We start from the raw sequence: 18,277 nt of genomic DNA, 5'->3' as shown, positions 1-18,277 counted from the left end.
AACATTAAAATATAAACCCCTAAATGCTACCACTACTCACTATTTGACTATTTGTTTATTGCACTGCATATTATTTTTAATTAAAGTTGAACAGGTTATTTTAGTTGTTGTTTGTCTCTGAATCATAATTTAGCTCCTCTCTGTCTAGACTTGTATTCAGAACATGGCCACATCCCCAGATCCCGCTTGATTAAAAATCTACTGCCAAGCTGAAGTCTGTTCTGCAAGAGTCAAAACATTTCCTTCACCCTGTTCTTAAGGGTGGGATTTGACTGAAACCGAAGCCTAATTAATGTGAACGACTGAAACAAACTGGCATATAGCGTGCGTCCCCAGCGGTGGAAGAGAGGTAAACATATGAAAGATTTCCAGATTTATCACATCTGCTGCCACGGATAATCACTTCTGAGGAAGTAAAGAAACACTCGCAAGAATTGTATTTACACATCTACTTTCAATTTGGTATTCAGGTACCAGTTCACGAAGCTGGTGGAATTCCGGGGATGCAGCTCGGCTAGTTCGCATGCAGCCTGGGCTTCTCGTCCACGCAGCGTATCGACTGAACCGACAGGAAAAGAGAGAAAGAGAGAGAAAGGGAGGGCGAAAGCTGCTGAAAAATTCATGCCTCTGCCAGCTCTGTCTATTCGCTGCTCAGCAGGGGCCCGCCTTTGATACTTCACACTTGCGGAAAAAAAAATGCAAATGATTTTTTCGCTGCATAACACAGAGAGAATGTATCCCCAGTAAGTTATAGGAATATCCTGCCAAAACATAATGAAATTTAGCCACCGCTTGCGAGGTTTCTTTTTACGTTTCTCTCTAGGTGTGTGCGTGTGTCTGAATCTAACCTTTCGCCACATTCTGAAATATCCCTTACCGTCTTTTGTTTTCGCCAAATTCGCAGATTGCACCACATGCTACATACCAGGACACACACTTTGCAATCTAGCCGAAATGTCCATGTCCACAGCAATAACAACCTCCTCTCTTTTTCGGTTTTGATTTTTAACAGCAAAATCCAAATGAAGAGAAATCAAGTTCAACTTCCGTCCATATTCCAATTACAACCAGCAAACATATTAAGGAGATGCTTGAGTTTGTTGAGAGGAATGATGGGTAATATATGAAAGGAGGTAAATGTGGTCTTGTTGTGGGGAGCTGAAGGGGAAATATTGGCTTTGACAGGTAGCACAGCAGGGGGGCCGCCGTACTAAGACTGGGATCTATTTTCTCACCCCGGCTCGGTTTCAGGAATGCTGATTAGATATGCTCTCTCTGTGTCAGGGAGTAATCCACCAACGCAACCACAGACCAGACCTGCTCCCCATCTCCCACAACTACCTCCGCCATTTTTGTACCTCGCCCCGGCTTTGTTTTTGTGGGATTGAATCGCATCCGGCTTGATTACCGCTCTCTCACGTTGATGTTTGGCAGCAGTACGGGCTTAAATAATTGCCGGTGTGAGACGGTTTTATTTATTGTAGCGTAGGAAGCTTGTTTGGGTTCGGGTAGGGTAGAAGATGCTGGGATGTGGGGTGGGGTGCAACGGCGTCTGGAGGTGTGTGTGCGTGTGTGTATACGTGTGTGTTTGTGTGTAATAATGTCTTCGCCTTTGTGGGTGCCCACATCAGCCAATTATGAGGCGACATCTGGTTTAGCTGACAAGTGACTGCGGAGGAGGGCGGAAAGTGTGTGATTGTGTTTGTGTTTGTGTGTGTGTGTGTTTGTGTGTGTTGTTCTGGCAGCAGGGAGGCGTTTAGGAGAATAGATTTGAGCTCTGAATGCTCAGCAGGGCAGGGGCTGGGCAGAGGGCGGTGTCAAAACATATATTTTATAGTAAATGAATCTATAATTAATAAGCACATATGAACACCATACAAAACAGTGAGAAATATTAAACACCTGTGTGTACAAAAATGTCTTTCAGAATGTTTTAATAACACACTGTGAATAATATATAATGAATGCTGTCAATCAAAACTTTATTCTGCTGTTCATTCTCACTTGAATTGATGGGAAGGCTGCAAACAGCTCTGGTGTTTGTTTAAAATTACAAATAAAAAATTTATGAAGCAGCTTTTCCCCCAAACTACAGTCAAATAATGAAAAGATCAAATCAAATCAGTACATTTATAATGTGGCTTCGGCACAAAACATTGGCATGTTATCGAAGGTGGTCGTTTGGACTGACAGACTGCAGTTTTCCAGCATGATTGTAACGTTCTGAGAAGGTCCCCAGTATCAGGCCAGTGTAAATGAGGCAGCTGACATGGATTACCTGCGGCGATGTGGATCATACTGAGCTGGGTGAAATACATTAGCACTGTGAAATGGGCCCCAGCCGAGGGCCCTGACTTCTACACAGGCACATCCCTGACACTCAAATCAGAGAGATTCCCAGGAATGCTTTATTTGTACCATGAAAAAAATGGATCAATCTATACTTGTGTCTATGTGTGATTTTATTGTTTTAGGAAATATATCAAGGCTTCTTTTTGTATGCATGCACAAAGAATTATGATAAAAGATGACTGTTTTGTGTAAGATTGGTCCCACTTTATATTAGGTGGCCTTAACTACTACGTACTTACATCAAAAAATAAGTACAATGTACTTACTATTGTCATATTGTATTGCAAAACACTTTTGCTTCTAGTAAGGTGGGATACGGGTAAGATTATTTATTAATATGTATATATATATAATATATATATAAGATATATTTGCTGTTTATTAGTACATATAAAGCATTTATTCTTCATGACCATATTTTACATCCCTAATCCTACCCAACACCTAAACTTAACAACTACCTTATTAACTACTAATAAGCAGCAAATTGGGAGTTTTTTGAGACAAAAGTAATAGTTAATGGTTCATCAATAGTGAAAACTGAGCCTTAAAATAAAGTGTGACCAAAATGAATAATGAAACAACAACATATAGATATTTAGCAGCTAGAAATAGTTAAATGTTTAGCCCAACATACAAAACTTACATTTATGCATTACAAGCTTGCCATTCTATTTACAGATATAGATATTTAGAGATATTCAATACTGAGCTGTGTAACTTCTATAATTCTTTGTAACTGCATAGTCAAGCTAAAAACGTCTTTGCAAACATTTGACCAGGACTCTTTTGTTTACTGAATGCGTTATAACCACTTTGATTGAACCAGGTCTCAGATCACCTGTTTTCATGGTCAGTTTGTGGTCAGAATGGATTTCTTTTTTTCTTTTTGCTCCTCATACAAATGGAACCATTGATTATATCTGGCAGTTCCAAGGCTGAGCAGATGTAAACTGATTGTGGGCATATCGCAGTGTCTGTTCCCATGGTCCACCGCTCCACTTCGGACTCGGATTGTTTTTGTTCGAAATGTTTGCATGTATGTTGTTCTCATAGAGAGGTGAGAGGATTTGCCTGTGTCTCTGAGTGGTTTGGTAAATCCGGCCCGGTCCTAGACACTGAAATAATTAATCCCTTCGGTGTTGGCTCCTCGTTCACCCTTTCAATGATTCTCCGAGCGGCTTACCACCGCGTCAGAGTCTGGGTGAAGAGGAAAGGAAATAAAAGGCAGCAGGGAGAATCATCAGGGATGAGAATGTCTTAATGCAGACCCACCATCCCCCTCTTCCTTCAAACACACTCCCTTCTTGCTCCAGAGACCATGAAAGACCCTTCATTCATGATTTAAAAAAAAAAGATAATTCAGCCAGTTTAATTTCCTTTTTCAATTTCGCTTCAAGGATTTTACAGTGGCACGATAACCATTTCCATGGCTGAAAAGTGCAAAAGGAGAGATCTGATTTTCATCTACCTCTAGGACTCCATCTTGAATGTGACCATCCTCAGGAGTCATCATTAGGTTTGAGGTAACGGAGAGACTCAGTGTTAAAGGACACTTAGCTGCTTTTACCCTATCAATTCTTGATGAAAGACTTTCTTTTCCAGAGACTCGTTTGAAAAAGTTTCACTTTAAAATTGTTTAAGCAACATGGCTGACACTGTTGCAACTTTCAGCTAAAGTTGCAGAGAGCTCGCGTTCGCATGTTTGATTGCAGCGGTGTCGTGACAATTACAGCCCCCTTTTAACCTTTGACCCTTCTTTGACCCTGGCTCAATGGCGACAGCACAAGCCTTTTGACTTGGAAATAAGGGATAAAACTCAAAGTGAATGGATGCTGAAATGGACGTTGTAGTGAGCTCCCGTGATAGATCACCATCACATAGAATAGCTGATTGTTTTGAGCTTGTCTGGATGTGAGTCTAGTATGTCATCATAATCGGATCTAGTATTTATTTATTTTATTATTTTTTCATTTATTCGTTCATCTGTTTTCATCTGACTGAACATAGTTCTTCTGTTTTATCAAATAAAAAAAAAAATAAAAAAAGGTAGACAAAATACTATATAAAATACACAACTTTATTATCACGGAGTTCTTTAGAGAGAGAACTGATTACATGTAATATGGATTACGTAATCAGATTCCAAAAATTAAGTAGTAGATTAAATTACATTTTAAAATACTTAGAATCAGACAATTTACTTTTTTATTGATTGCATGCTTACACATTATTCACACAATAGCAATAAACTAGCAGTAAACGAATAAAATATTTACATTTTTTAGTAAGTGTTTTATTTTGGTTCATGTAAATTTACAATGCCTTATTTTAATTTTACATTTTAAGGATTTGATTCATTATTAGTTGTTTTGAACACCTTGCAGTTCCTTGACGAACTCCAGTTTAGAGAACTCTGAAAAAGTAAAAATGTTGTTAATAACAACAAACGGAATATATTTTCTTACTTTTTGCATTTTTTTAATATCAATATGGTACAAGATTATCCTATTTAAATCAATGTGATGGACAAGTTAGGTCAAAGGTAATATAAAAGTAGTCTGATTATATTACCTAAAAAAACAATTTGTCATATAAATTTGGAATCTGTAATGGACTGCAATTTTAAGTAATCTACCCAGCTTTGTATATACAGGTATGACAGAGTAATAGGAGTCATTATTCGGTTACACTTTATTTTAAGGTGTCCTTGTTACAGTGTAACTATACATTTAAGTAGAGAGTAATAATAATTAACTACTACTTACTGTATGGTTAGGGTTAGGACAAGGGTTTGATTTAGGGTTACTTGCACGTAATTATGCATAATTATTGTTATTATAATAGTAAGGACATGCAATGTGTAACAAGGACACCTTAAAACAAAGTGGTACCCGGTATTCCACCTACAATTTAATGTAATTGTGTTTGACTGATGAGACTGAGATTATCCATGTCTCTCTAATGTGCATTTACGCTGAGAAACTCCCAGCACCTACTCTTCTTTTTAAAGGCTTAAGAGACCCTAATCTGATCTAGATCTTTTTAATACACGGAGACTCCACAGATCTGGTAATTAGAGAGTGTTGCATGGATTCTGCATCAGGGTTTAGTATTGACTACTGTACTTTAGTAACATAAAACAAATCCCACAGGTTAAGACAGTTCTGTTGATTTAAAGACTCATAACAGTGCTATTGACGGTCTTTGTTATTATCTCAGAAACAATCCCTGCATTACGAGGGTTATTTATCAGTATACGGTCCCTTGAGCAAGAAGTATTCACAGACAAAGCCGAAGACTTTCTTCTTAAAAATAAGAACAGCCCTTGTAGTGCCTCTGACTACCAATAATAGAATTACTCAGAAGACATTTTTGTTGTTGTTATCAACTTTGAACAAGTACAAATATGGCTGGATTTTAGTAAATATAAATTTAAATATGGTTAAGTAGATTAAAGAAGAAGAAGGAGAAAAACATCCCATGATTATTATTGTATGCTTAATTATTTGCTTTAGTTTCCTCATTTGAATAATAATAAATATTATTTTTTTAAAAACAAAACAAAACACATATCCAAATTTAAATACTAAACATTTCTTTAAATTAGAGAGGGAAATATTTAATATATTCTGATAATGATAACCTGAATAACGTAAGAAAGATCAATTAATGATTTTTACAGCAGTCCTTGCACACTTCCTGACTTTGCCATTAGCTACAATTAAAGTACAAAGCGAAAGTAGATGACAGTACATGACATTGAACTTTTGACCTTGCTGCTCTCATGGAGTCTGTCTGAGAATATAGTACATGAGATAAACACGTACGCATAGACTCCTCTCAAATTATAACAGATGATTTAAAGCTTCAAATGTAATGCTGTCACCCTGTGATGGAAGTTATTTTTGTAAATATAATATAATGACATACAATACACTGTTTTATAATGTAATTTAGCTAATAGGTAATGTTTATAATATATTCTGTATACCCTGTATATTATATTTACAATAACTAGACGTTTAATTTAGTTTCTGTTAAACTATTGAATAAATTCATGCGTCTTAAACATGGCTGCCTCCAAAGCATTATACCAGTCTGAGTCTCACAGCACGTCTCCTCCTAAGATGACTTAATTACATTCTGTGGAACTGTGCATTTATTGAAAGCATAACCTTTACAACTGACTACATGGCAACCGCTGTGAACAACAATTAGTAAATAGAGGTTACTGAGACGAACAGGCCACATGCAGGGTATTGAGCAATGGACATCTTATTTTTGCCAGGGTTTTTTTCACCAGGAATTATTTCACAAATCAAACCTATTGTGATTAAAATATTATACATAATAAATAATACTGGATTTAAACCCTACTAATTGCAAACAAATATGTTTGAAAAATAAAATAAAATAAAAAAAACATGATAAATATCCGTATGAATGGAAATACTGATTTAATCAATTCTATCTAATTTTCCTATTTTCTTTTCCAAGGTTGTAATATGCTCTTTCTCATATGGAGTATTAAGAATGGCCGTGTACTGAGTCTCAAATAAAATATTTGAATTCAATAGCTGGAGCCCGTTCACTGATATTGCCTGTAACAGACTGTATTAGTCGGGAAGAGCAACACAGCTGGGCAAGATGCTTTCATGGCATTTTCAGGTTTGTTTAGTCATAAATAAAAAATCAGATCAACAAAGTGAAAGCAAACCTTTGATGTAGAGAGCTGGCAGAAAGGATGGGGTGAACCAGCCACCAAATAATAGGATTATGGTGACTGTGTTATATACATTATAACAAAAAATAGACATTTGATTGATTGCTCCCCACAAGAATTGAATTTAGTGAATTTCAGTAATGCATCAGTAATGACAGAGTTATGTAACGACTGTCTAAATGTTGCTGTTTAGATATTAATAATATTTAATAATATTATTTTACTATTCCAGTAGTGCATTCAACAACAGTGTGTGAAATCAAGATATCACAAATAAAACAATTAATAGTCTTGCAACATTTTTGAATTACTGAACATTTGGTTAGTATTTTCTGCAAAATACTGGACTGTAAAATGCTGGCCTTGAGGACTCTAATTCAGCTAATTCAGTTATAGATGAACCTTTCAGTGCCACATTTTGACAAACAACTTCTGTGGATTTGCTGCCCTCTTGCGACATACTGGAATTATTACAGAAAAAGAAGGTAGTATAGTTAATTTGTGTCGGTCTGTTATTTTTGTGAATGTCGTCTAAACTGTCTTCGATACACTGACCAGACGCTGATGATCATAGTATGTCTGGTTAAACAATGCACCAACAAGTCAAGTGGCGTAGAGATCTCAAAATAATTCTATGACAATGCCGATTCTTTTATATTGACAAGGTCACGACATAGACTGGCTTGTGCATAGTACTTTTATCATTCTACAGGCGTTCGTTAACTTTTCAATAGCGAAACCTAATTTCAAAAATGTAAATTCAATATACGGGTGCTCTTTTTTTTTTTTTTTTTTTTTACATCATAACGTGGTTCCACTCGTGGCATAAATGCATCAAAAAAAAAAAAAAAAAAAAAAAAAATCTTGTTGTTATAATAACGTTTATTTCTAAGAATGTTTATTGTATTTGCGAATGTATTTTGATGTGGTGATAGTGCAGTCTGTATGAAGAAATTATAGGCCTACGGTAGGCTATTTATTCACGAATAGATAATTATTTTAAAGTCGTTTAAATAAATTGCTCAAACTGGTTAGCGAAAATCGTTTTGAGTTGTTTCGCGATTTATTTTAAAATTATTCGGACAGTTTGATTAAGCACCATAATTTGTTTGCGGTCGGAACAATTTGTCATTTCATAAAAATGCGTTGCCTTAAAAACAACGAGCGAAAAGAGCACTGTTTGAAATGAATAGGCAATTTAAAATAAAATAAAATAAAATAAAACCAATCAATCAATCAACAGCTAAGTGTATGAGTGTATAAGCAATTTATAAACACCTGCATTAGCAGTTTTTGAACGACTGAAGGTAAACATGAAAGCACAAGAATTGCTTTCCATTAATACCGCGTTTGTTCTTGTCTTGTTTGGATCATTGCGAGTCTTTGTGAATCCAAGAGAAGCTTGGTTCTCGCCAGTTCAGTGAGTCAGTGAAGTGATGCTTGACGCTCGAACCGGCTAATGAACGAATTATTCATATTGATTCTTGAACCGGTTCAGCGAATTCATTGAAAAGATCCATTTCAAAAGAACGAATCTTTCACGATTTGGACGGACATCCCTTTTTTGGCCTAAGCCTTCACCATAGTAGGTTTCCTTTACCTTAGGAGCAAGGACCACTTCTTGGTTTATTCAGGGATTTTTTTGTGATTCCGTTAGAATGGATATCGACTCCGAGTCCCGCACCGACAGCAGCATTACTGACAGAACCAGTAAAAGCTCAAATATAGAAAGTTTAGGCTTGACACACTCCGGGTTGGCTTATGATGGGAACTTTATGCGCTCTGCTTCTGGCGTGTTTATGACTGGAGAAATCGTAAGTAAACTGAGACAGCTGAATAGAGAATCTAAACGTAGCCCACTATTTAGAAATCGTAAGTTTTAGCCTACTTTTAAGTCACGTGATAAAACATTGGTTGCAATAATATGAATTATAATGATAGAAATTAATCTAGATTGTTGAAGGTAGTATGTCTCTTATAAAAGGAAGCTTTTTGCACAAATTTTGTTTCCACTTTCCATGCAAGAATGTCATATAGGATCTCCTATAGGAAAAGTGAAACTGGTTTTAAACGTATTTCAGTTAAAAATCTGCGCTGTTTATCAGCTGTGAAAAAGAAGTACACTTTAACTTATTAATACACTATAACATTATATGTTGAGTTTAAAAGAATGTATTTGAGTGCGAATTAAATGAAATGTTTAGGAGGCATAATTGCATGTTGTTTACAACTGAATGAAAGCGTACTATAGTTTAGGCCTGTATTAAATTTTGACTGTAGTTTAAATGCAGTTAGTTAAAGTTAAGAGTGCTTAATGTAATTTCATAGGCTAATTAGTTTTTCTGGCCTTTGAAATATAGTTAAAATGCAGCCTGGATGTACTAACAAGCATTTATTGTATACTATACCTAAGCTAGGCTACCATAAATGAATTTTTATTAAAATTGTATGTATTTGAATATATTTGTAATTACACATTTGCAATAAGGAAGCTATATAAGAAGTAAAATATATTAACTTAATATTATAATAGCAATATTAGATAACACACATGTGCTTTATGCTTTATAGTCAACACAACACACAGAATAAGTGTATTTAAAGCATGAGAAAAAGCATGAGACTTAAAATATACTGTAAAACTTTTAACACTATTTACAGAATTATTTACTTTTTGAACTGCACTTTAAGAAAGTGTGTTAAGAAACATAGTCATGAAAGTTTACTCTATTTAAGTACACTTAAGTGACTTTTTATTTCATTATCACAAACACAAACTTTTTAAAATTGGAAGTACGCTGCAAGGGTACATTCAGTACAAGCACACATCTTTTTCACAAGGAATAGCTTGCAACCATAAAGTATGTGATGAATAGGAGCAACAAAATGTAAGAATTTTTTGTTGTTCATGAAGATAATTACTCACTAAGGAAAGAGAGGAAGAGAACCAACCAAAACAATTGGGAAACAAACTCTTCCTTCAGCTTGTATTGTTCTTCTTCCTTCCACATGCTCTGAGTCAAATCTAAGCATTCCCTTTCCTGGTCTAATCTACAGCCAGCTCTGTCTTCCAAACCCAAAATAATTTTTCCTGTAATATCAAGAACACAGTGAGAAATTCTTTGCTGTTTATAACAGGAAGGGAGGGTGGGAGGTCTCTGGAGAATAATATGGTGTTAAAAAGGAGTGGCAGCTAGGCCCAGTTCTGCTGCTTAGAGAACATACTTGTCATTGTTTTTATTTTGTTTGCCAAAATGTGTTCCATTCAATTCTAAAGTTTTTTTTTTAGGTCCCTAAAATATGAGTTGGTGATTACATTTATGCATTTGACAGATACTCTTATCCAAAGCGACTTAAGATGCATTCAGGTTTTATGTTTTATCAGTTCATGCTATTCCCAGGATTCAAACCTATGACCTTGACTTTGCTAGTTTTATATGCTATACCAGGGGTGGCGACCTCCGGTCCTAGGGAGCCTCAGCCCTGCAGAGTTCAGCTCCAACCCTATTAAAACTCACCTGCCTGTTGCTTTCTAGTAACCCTTCAGACCTTGATTAGCTTGTTCAGGTGCATTTAATTAGGGTTAAAGCAAAACTATGCAGGGCTGCGGCTCCCCAGGACTGATGTTCGCCACCCCTGTGCTATACTATTTTAGCTCCAGAAAAGCTAATGTGATGCTCATCATCTCCTTTCTTATAGCTGGTTTTAGATGAGTTTCATTGTGTTTAAAGTGTGTTGTTTCAGTCTGTTGAGTGTCTGTGCTCCATCTTCAACCTCAGGTGTTTGGGCTTTTGGTGTGGACTCTGCTTGGTGGAACAGAGTATCTCCACGTTCCTGCACTGGGATGGGTAATGTTTGTGTCAGTCTTTTACTGGGTGCTTACTGTCATTCTCTTCCTCATATATCTGACCACGGCCCACACTAGGATTTCCCGGATCCCATGGAAAAATGTGGTGAGTAAATTTGAATAAATACTAGTTACTAACTAGTAACTACTAGTAACTTACCTAAATTAAACTACACTAATTAATGCCAAAAATCATTTTAACCAAACTTTCATTTAACTAAAGTCTTCTTAATTGACAGGGAATATGTTTTAATGGCAGCGCCTCTGTATTGTACCTGACAGCAGCTGTGATTTGTGCTGTATCTTTGAATGTGGCCAATAGGGGGCGCTACTACTTCATCAGCTGGGTGGCCTCAACGGTATGACAAGCAAGTTCCCTGATTACTTTAGCAATACTCTTGTTTCCTTATAGCCTAGCAGGTGTGGAACAATGTCTTTGCTTTCACAACTGATTATTTTCCTGGACATAAATAATGAGTAGACATTAAGTAAACAGACATTAATGTTCTGTTTTGTATGTGCATGTCACATTACACGAGTAACTTGTAGTAGCAGCTTATAATATAATTTGAATGACAAATTCCTGTTTGTTTTCTTTTCAGATATTTGCCTCACTGGCTATGGTGTGTTATGTCGGAAATACAGTTGTGAATTTCAAATCCTGGAGATCGAAAAGTGAAGATACATAACCAAATGTTTTTAGTTTGTTTGCTTGTCTGTTTGCTTTTATTATCCCTGGGGGATCATTTATGCACATTTAAAGAACCAGCTAAAAAGTTTTGCTGTGGTTGTGTTTGAAATGCTTAAAATATGTAGCATTGTTCCTATGTTAAACTTTATCTGTACACTACAGAAGATTTCTCATTTGATTTTTCATAAGAAATGAATTATTGTGGCGGAACACGATCCATGTTTAAACCCATGCTGTATCACTACAGTAAGCCCACTATAATGATTTTTATGCAGAGTTGTTAGATTCAGTTTGATGGGAAGTTTTAGGATTTTGTTTACTTGTTTGGATTAAATGAGAACTATTATGCAAAATTAACTTTTACATGGTATTTGTGTACACAACCACCCCATAATGGTAAAAATTCACCCAATCCTTTTTCATATTCCTCATAAATCATAAACAGCATCTCAAAACAAGTGCTGTCTTTTGTGATGTCATGACAGGGTTAAGCCCCACCCACAACCAGTGATGCACTCTGCCCTATTAGCATAGAGCAGGGGTTCTCAACTCTGGGCCCATGAAGGGTGCTTTCATACCTGTAGATCGATCCTTTGTTCCAAAACTGGGATTCAAATTATTACAGTGTTGCTTTTTAATCTTGGTGCGGTTCACTTTCACGTGACAAGTTTCTAAATTGACCAAATGTGTTAAAGGGGTCATCGGATGCTAAGTTCACTTTTACATGATGTTTGAACATTAATGTGTGTTGACAGTGTATGTACACATCTACCCTATAATGATAAAAATCCATGCAGTGGTTTTTAATTAATCTGTAAAAATAATATCCCCTTTTTCAAATCGAGCCGTTCTCAGATGCCTATCACTGTGGCATCACACCGACAGAGGCCGCTCCCACGATAGTTGATTGACATGAGCGTTTTACCTCGGATCAGCCCTCTTTTGTTTACATGCCGGAGCAGGGATGTAAGTAATACAAGAATATCTCGATTGAGCAATTGAGGTGATGTGTTGCCAGATGTAATAATGAACGTAGTGGTCGTCATTTACTCCCGACATCTGAGCAGCATACATATATCCGTCTATGTTTGCGCAAATCATTCATGATCCAGCTTCACTTACAGCAGAAGTGAGTATAAGGGTTTTTTTTTATGAATCTTTGTGATCGCCTTTCCTAATAAAGTGCTAGTTAGCAAGTTTAGTGGCTAAACGCAGCTAAATGCAGCTAAAGTAAACAGGCTAGTCTTTCCACGGAGAGAAGAGAGGGGTGGGGTGTGCAAAGCTCATTTGCATTTAAAGCAGCCTCGACCAGAATGAGATGATTTTTGCAGAGGTGATTTTGGCAAGGTAAAAAGGGTGTTGTTTTACACAACCATTGAGAATTTTTAACCAAAGTATATTATAGACTTTTCATTAAGACCCTAAAGAATCATATCAACTTGTGGAAAATGGGCATCCGATGACCCCTTTAATACAAGTAACGCGCGAGTAAACTGTCCTCTCACTGGTCAAAGTTCCACGGTTTATTTTCCGGGATTGCGCTCAGCTGTCATCTGTCAGGATCGAACAACAACAGCTTTGCAGGCTTATTATCGTCATTATTTTAATTTATAATTTTGAGAAGTCCAGGATTCTTCCAGAAAACATTTTTAAAATGCACCTACTACAAAGAGAACAATAAGATGGCAAAACAACAAAGCTAATGCTTTTCACAGAACTGTAATTACCCATTATACATTGTGATATAGCCTGGTTCGTTGGTCATTTGGATCGGATTGCTTTCTCACTACAACTGAACCGCTCCAGAGTTCGTTTTCAATCGAGCCGAGACCACCTCGTTCAGGCGATTGTTTTGGCGGATCCGAACCGTGTTCACATATACCCAACCGAACCGAGCTGAGGGGGAAATGTGCCAGGTTCTGAAGCAAAGTGCCAGGTGTGAAAGCACCCGAAGTCCACTTACCTGCATAGTTTAGCTCCAACTTTAATCAAACACACCTGAAAGCTAATCAGTGTTTTCAGGATTACTATAAAGTTACAGTCAGGTGAGTTTGATCAAGGTGGCACAGATCCTTCTAAAGAAAAAAAGTTTTAAATAATGGTAATGTCAAATTAAAAACATGGATCATCTATAACTTCCAGACTATATGGTATATGTAAAAACATTCGCTGTTAATGTTGGGTGATTCATGTATCATGAGTGGTACTACAGAGCAATTAAATGAACAGTGGAATTAACAGATAATACATGCTTGTACAATACATTTTAACAGGCATAATTGTAAAAATAAGTGAAGGACATATAAATTCGCTAAATGAATTGAGCCATATTCTTAATAATATTTTTAAAAATTATAAATGCATTGAAAATACAGGTATTGATATCCGTAGGCCTATCTGTGGAAACCAAAAAATGTAGGCCTAAGTACAGAGTCCGATATTCGTTCTGGAAAAAAGTATAGTATTCATGCATCCCTAAAAATAAGTATTGGTGACATGAAACTAGATACTATATGTTTTAAAGATTAAATGTTAAACTGCTTGCCATATACATCATGCAGTGAAAAACACATGGTGAAGCAAAGAGGAAACTGACAACGTACCAACAGACAAGACAAAGCAAGTTACTTTTGTTATGAAACAAAATCTCAACTTTAAAATGTTGTCATTTTGTAAGAAATTTAATCAATAAGTACTGTTTTTTTGGCCCTTTAATGGGCCCTGACAGAACATTGTAGCATCAGTTCAAGCTGCACGTGAACCGATCATCTCCTCCTCTTTACTAGTTATGGCACGAAATAAACATACGCAGCGGTTCTCAATTTCAGTCCTGGCACTCCCCAAATTAAACTGTATTTATTTACAGAGGTATATGATGTCACACTTCACACTTCTCTAGTAAGTTTCGTCTGTGTGTGAAGACACTGCAAGCGGTGACGTAGTGCAAATATGTGACTGAATGTTCCGAAGTGAAGTAAACTTCAACGGATTTCCAGTGTTCAGGGAGTAGGGAGCAATGAACACTGCGTAGGGACCATGGCACAAGGACTGGAATTAAGAACCGCTGCATTAATGAACGTAGGTATCTTTCAACCGTGGAAAGACGTAAATACACACCATTTTTCAAGTTCAAGTCCACCGATGTTAATCTAAGGCTGCATTTACACTGCAAGTCTTAATGCACAGATCCGATCTTTTCACCATATCCGATTTGACCCTTCCATTAACCCTCATGAGAAATATCATACACCACCACAACAGTCAGAAGAATTCAAGCCACTTTATGGCACTTATTTAGTTTTAGTTATTACCAAGGATTGTGAGGTACAATGTAATGTTTCCTTATTTACATGTGGCCCACTATATCATCATCTAATATCAATCTCATCAATTAACCCTAGTCCTACTATTTCTTTTATATCAAACTCTAATGTACACTGGACTTTAGTTTATTAACGTTATTAACGTTTAGTTCATTAACGCTCTTATTACATTATTGCATTGTATTTATCGTATTGCATTTGTATTACATGTCATTAACTAATAATCTAATTTTGCATGGCTTACAGACCTTAATGGCTCAGAGGCAACAGTGCCACCATTATCAAACTCTGTTGCTTCTGTAACAGGCTTGAGTATGGATAAAGCAACTGTACTAACTAACAATACATTTTCCATTGTGGTTCATTATGCATGACAGATTGTTTTGATTTATTCCCATATATTCCTCTGCAGATGTGACCATGGAAACAGACCATGAGCAAATGATTGTGGAGAATGCAGATGAGGATTCAACTCAACCTTGGTAGAAGTGCTTATAATCTGCTACACAAATTGGTAGTTGTTCATGTCTTCACCATCAGTGCTAAAACATACTATCCACAGTAGCCTGTATTGTAAGATACAAAAACAAACAACAACAACAACAACAAAACCCATAAAGATCACTGTTCAGCTCAAAAACCTTTAATTTAAGCAGGTAATTGTTTGTGAAAGATGTTGTTCGTTGACGTATTTCTTATGTTTACTTCCCTGTTTACATTTGGAATGTATGTGGTCACCATTTATTAATTCTATGCAATGTGGTTGTTCTTTGTTTTCTTTGTTTTGCATTGTTTTGGACTCCCTTTCTGGATGTGTTTTCTCTCTCTCTCTTTCTCTCTCTCTCTGTCCCTCTCCCTCAGCCCTTCAGCCAGACATGGACATCAGCTGTGCCTAATCAAAACCAAACTTTGGGGATGACCTGATTGGTTGACGAGATAGTAGCTGGTGGATAAAGCTGAGGTGGAAAGCCAGAAAACTGAGAAAAAGTTTTTCTTCCTGCTCCAGCACGTGATTGTTGAGCCTGTTTGTTTGCAGATTGTTGTGAGGGCCTAAATTTTTGAATTTGTGTTACTAGGTGCCTCTTTTGTTAACTAATCTGATCTGTGTATAATTTAACTCTGTTGAATGTTTAAAGTTCTTTTGTTGTTGCCTGTATTTAATTGTGGAAGCCGTAGAGAGGTGGATGTTGTTGTATCATCATTGCTTCAACCTCTAGACGGGAAAGAAATGTAACAATGTTTATTTAAAAACAAAAAAGCTACATTACTTTCTACAAAATGCAGACATGTGTAATCAGTACAGCAAGAATTTGGTGTTAATTCCATTGACTCAAAAAGTGACTTCCTAGAGAGGCTTTGAAAAGATTTTGGGCACCTCAGTTGAGAAACAAATGCTTGCTTTTTGTTGTTTGTACCAAAACTGAAACGTCCATTTCATCAGGTTGCCTGTCTAAACAAAATATTAAATATTAACAAGTGAATTCTCTTTCTTTTGTTCTTTGCAGTTCAGATAAAGACAACACTTCACATTTTCACAACAATTTTCTCCATATAGTGGACTTCTGTGGTGCCTGTGTGTTTGAACTAGTTGGGGGACTCATCTACATGCTTGGAGCGGTCAAATGGGGCATCTATACATATCTGTGTGCTCGATTGCAAGCTTCAGTCTGCAATACTCAGCCTGCTTTAATTTCAGTTTACAAGTTCAGCTGAAAAATAGTGTGATTAAACTTTACAAAATTGTGTCTATGAGACAAATTTTGCACTGTTGTCCACGCAATTCCTGTCTGGTTCTGAACAAGACTGAGCCAACATCATTAGGGTGAACCACAATCAATCATGTTAATGATTTATTGTGAATTTTGCTGACATTGTAGGGTTGCTTCGTGAAAACCTCTAAATGGTTAATTATAGACATACACTGACCAAAATGATAAATGTAACAGTTGTGTTTTTGGCCCCCATTTTTCATGAGCTGAACTTAGAGATCTAAGACTTTTTCTATGTACACAAAAGGCCTATTTCTCTCAAATATTGTTCACAAATCTGTCTAAATCTGTGTTAGTGAGCACTTCTCCTTTGCCGAGATAATCCATCCACCTCACAGGTGTGGCATATCAAGATGCTGATTAGACAGCATGATTATTGCACAGGTGTGCCTTAGGCTGGCCACAATAAAAGGCCACTCTAAAATGTGCAATTTTATTACACAGCACAATGCCACAGATGTCGCAAGTTTTGAGGGAGCGTGCAATTGGCATGCTGAGTGCAGGAATGTCCAGCTCAATGAAAGGAGTTCAGCTCATGAAAAATGGGTGCAAAAACAAAAGTGTTGCCTTTATAAATTTAGTCAGTGTAGTAAGACAGAAACTCACCTTTTCCCCACTCATGTTGGTCTGCTGTATTCCCTGAGAAGGTAAACGGGTGTTTTGGATCTCGGGAAACTAGCGTGAATTGACCGACAGCGCCATCTGCTGTTTTTTTTTTTTTTTGGAAAAAGAATTTGCTCAGTTGCATTTGTGAGAAAATTAAGCCAAATTTTCTCATAAATGGCAACCGAGTCTCACAGTTGTAACACACAATACATATAGTTGTCCATAACACTGCATTTTCTCTCAAATAGTGTTTTGTATTTGCAAATCACTTTGTTTGAAAGTCGTGTTTTTTTCTTTGTAAAGCAGATTGTTTATTTGCAAAACGCTGGATTTGTTTGATGAATTTTCACACAAAATTCGCTCCATACCGTCTGGTTCTCAACAAACCTAAACGGTTATTAAATGATGGCACAGCTGTGTGGCAGTCATGATTTTGGAAAAATTGTTTGTTCACACAATAAATATTGAAATGATTTATTTTTAGTTCATGCTTGGTTTACATTACCACAGTTTTAAATATGTAATTTTTTTTGTTGTTGTTGTTTTATGTAAGTTGGATCAAAAGTTTGGGTCAAGGGTAAAAACAATAAAAATCAATCCACATTTTTCTTCCCATAAGAGCGGACACATCCATCCGTACATTATATGGATCTGGTTTCTGATCTCATCTGCATCCAGCTATTTTTAGCTGTACAAAACAGGCCATTTTGCTGCTTCATATTGTAAATTGTTGTATCTTACCATATGTGTTAATGTTAAATATTTTAATCATAATTATGAGCACACTGGTTTGTAGTGCAAACAGTTTTACCGTTTACAGTTTTTACTGCACGTTGTTATTCTTCTCGTTATTTCCCTATAGCAGAAAACGAACAGGACCCAAAAGCTTACTTCCGTGTAAAAAGATGGATTCATAAAAGGCATTTGAAAAATAGCAAAAATAAATGATAAAGGCATGGTAAA

The 18,277-nt window shown here is 36.4% G+C and overlaps 1 protein-coding gene across 1 annotated transcript; it reads left to right on the top strand.

Moving 5' to 3' along the window:
- The first annotated feature begins 8,642 nt into the window (after window positions 1-8,642).
- cmtm8b (CKLF-like MARVEL transmembrane domain containing 8b) lies at window positions 8,643-11,969 on the top strand. Its single transcript, XM_051131851.1, has 4 exons — window positions 8,643-8,892; window positions 10,858-11,031; window positions 11,165-11,284; window positions 11,528-11,969. The coding sequence occupies exons 1-4, from the start codon at window positions 8,737-8,739 to the stop codon at window positions 11,612-11,614; spliced, it is 537 nt and encodes a 178-aa protein (XP_050987808.1). The 5' UTR covers window positions 8,643-8,736; the 3' UTR covers window positions 11,615-11,969.
- Window positions 11,970-18,277: the final 6,308 nt, after the last annotated feature.

This window comes from Labeo rohita, chromosome 16, assembly GCF_022985175.1.
Source record: "Labeo rohita strain BAU-BD-2019 chromosome 16, IGBB_LRoh.1.0, whole genome shotgun sequence".
Taxonomy (NCBI): domain Eukaryota; kingdom Metazoa; phylum Chordata; class Actinopteri; order Cypriniformes; family Cyprinidae; genus Labeo; species Labeo rohita.
Note: the sequence above shows the minus strand (reverse complement) of the source record. Positions and strands in the feature narration are given on the sequence as shown.

Bases quoted from the DNA above. Each gene is read 5' to 3' on its own strand.
- cmtm8b (XM_051131851.1), top strand. From the start codon at position 8,737: ATGGATATCGACTCCGAGTCCCGCACCGACAGCAGCATTACTGACAGA. The intron at 11,032-11,164 runs GTGAGTAAATTT...CTTAATTGACAG, and splicing joins GGATCCCATGGAAAAATGTG to GGAATATGTTTTAATGGCAG. The intron at 11,285-11,527 runs GTATGACAAGCA...TTTTCTTTTCAG, and splicing joins TCAGCTGGGTGGCCTCAACG to ATATTTGCCTCACTGGCTAT.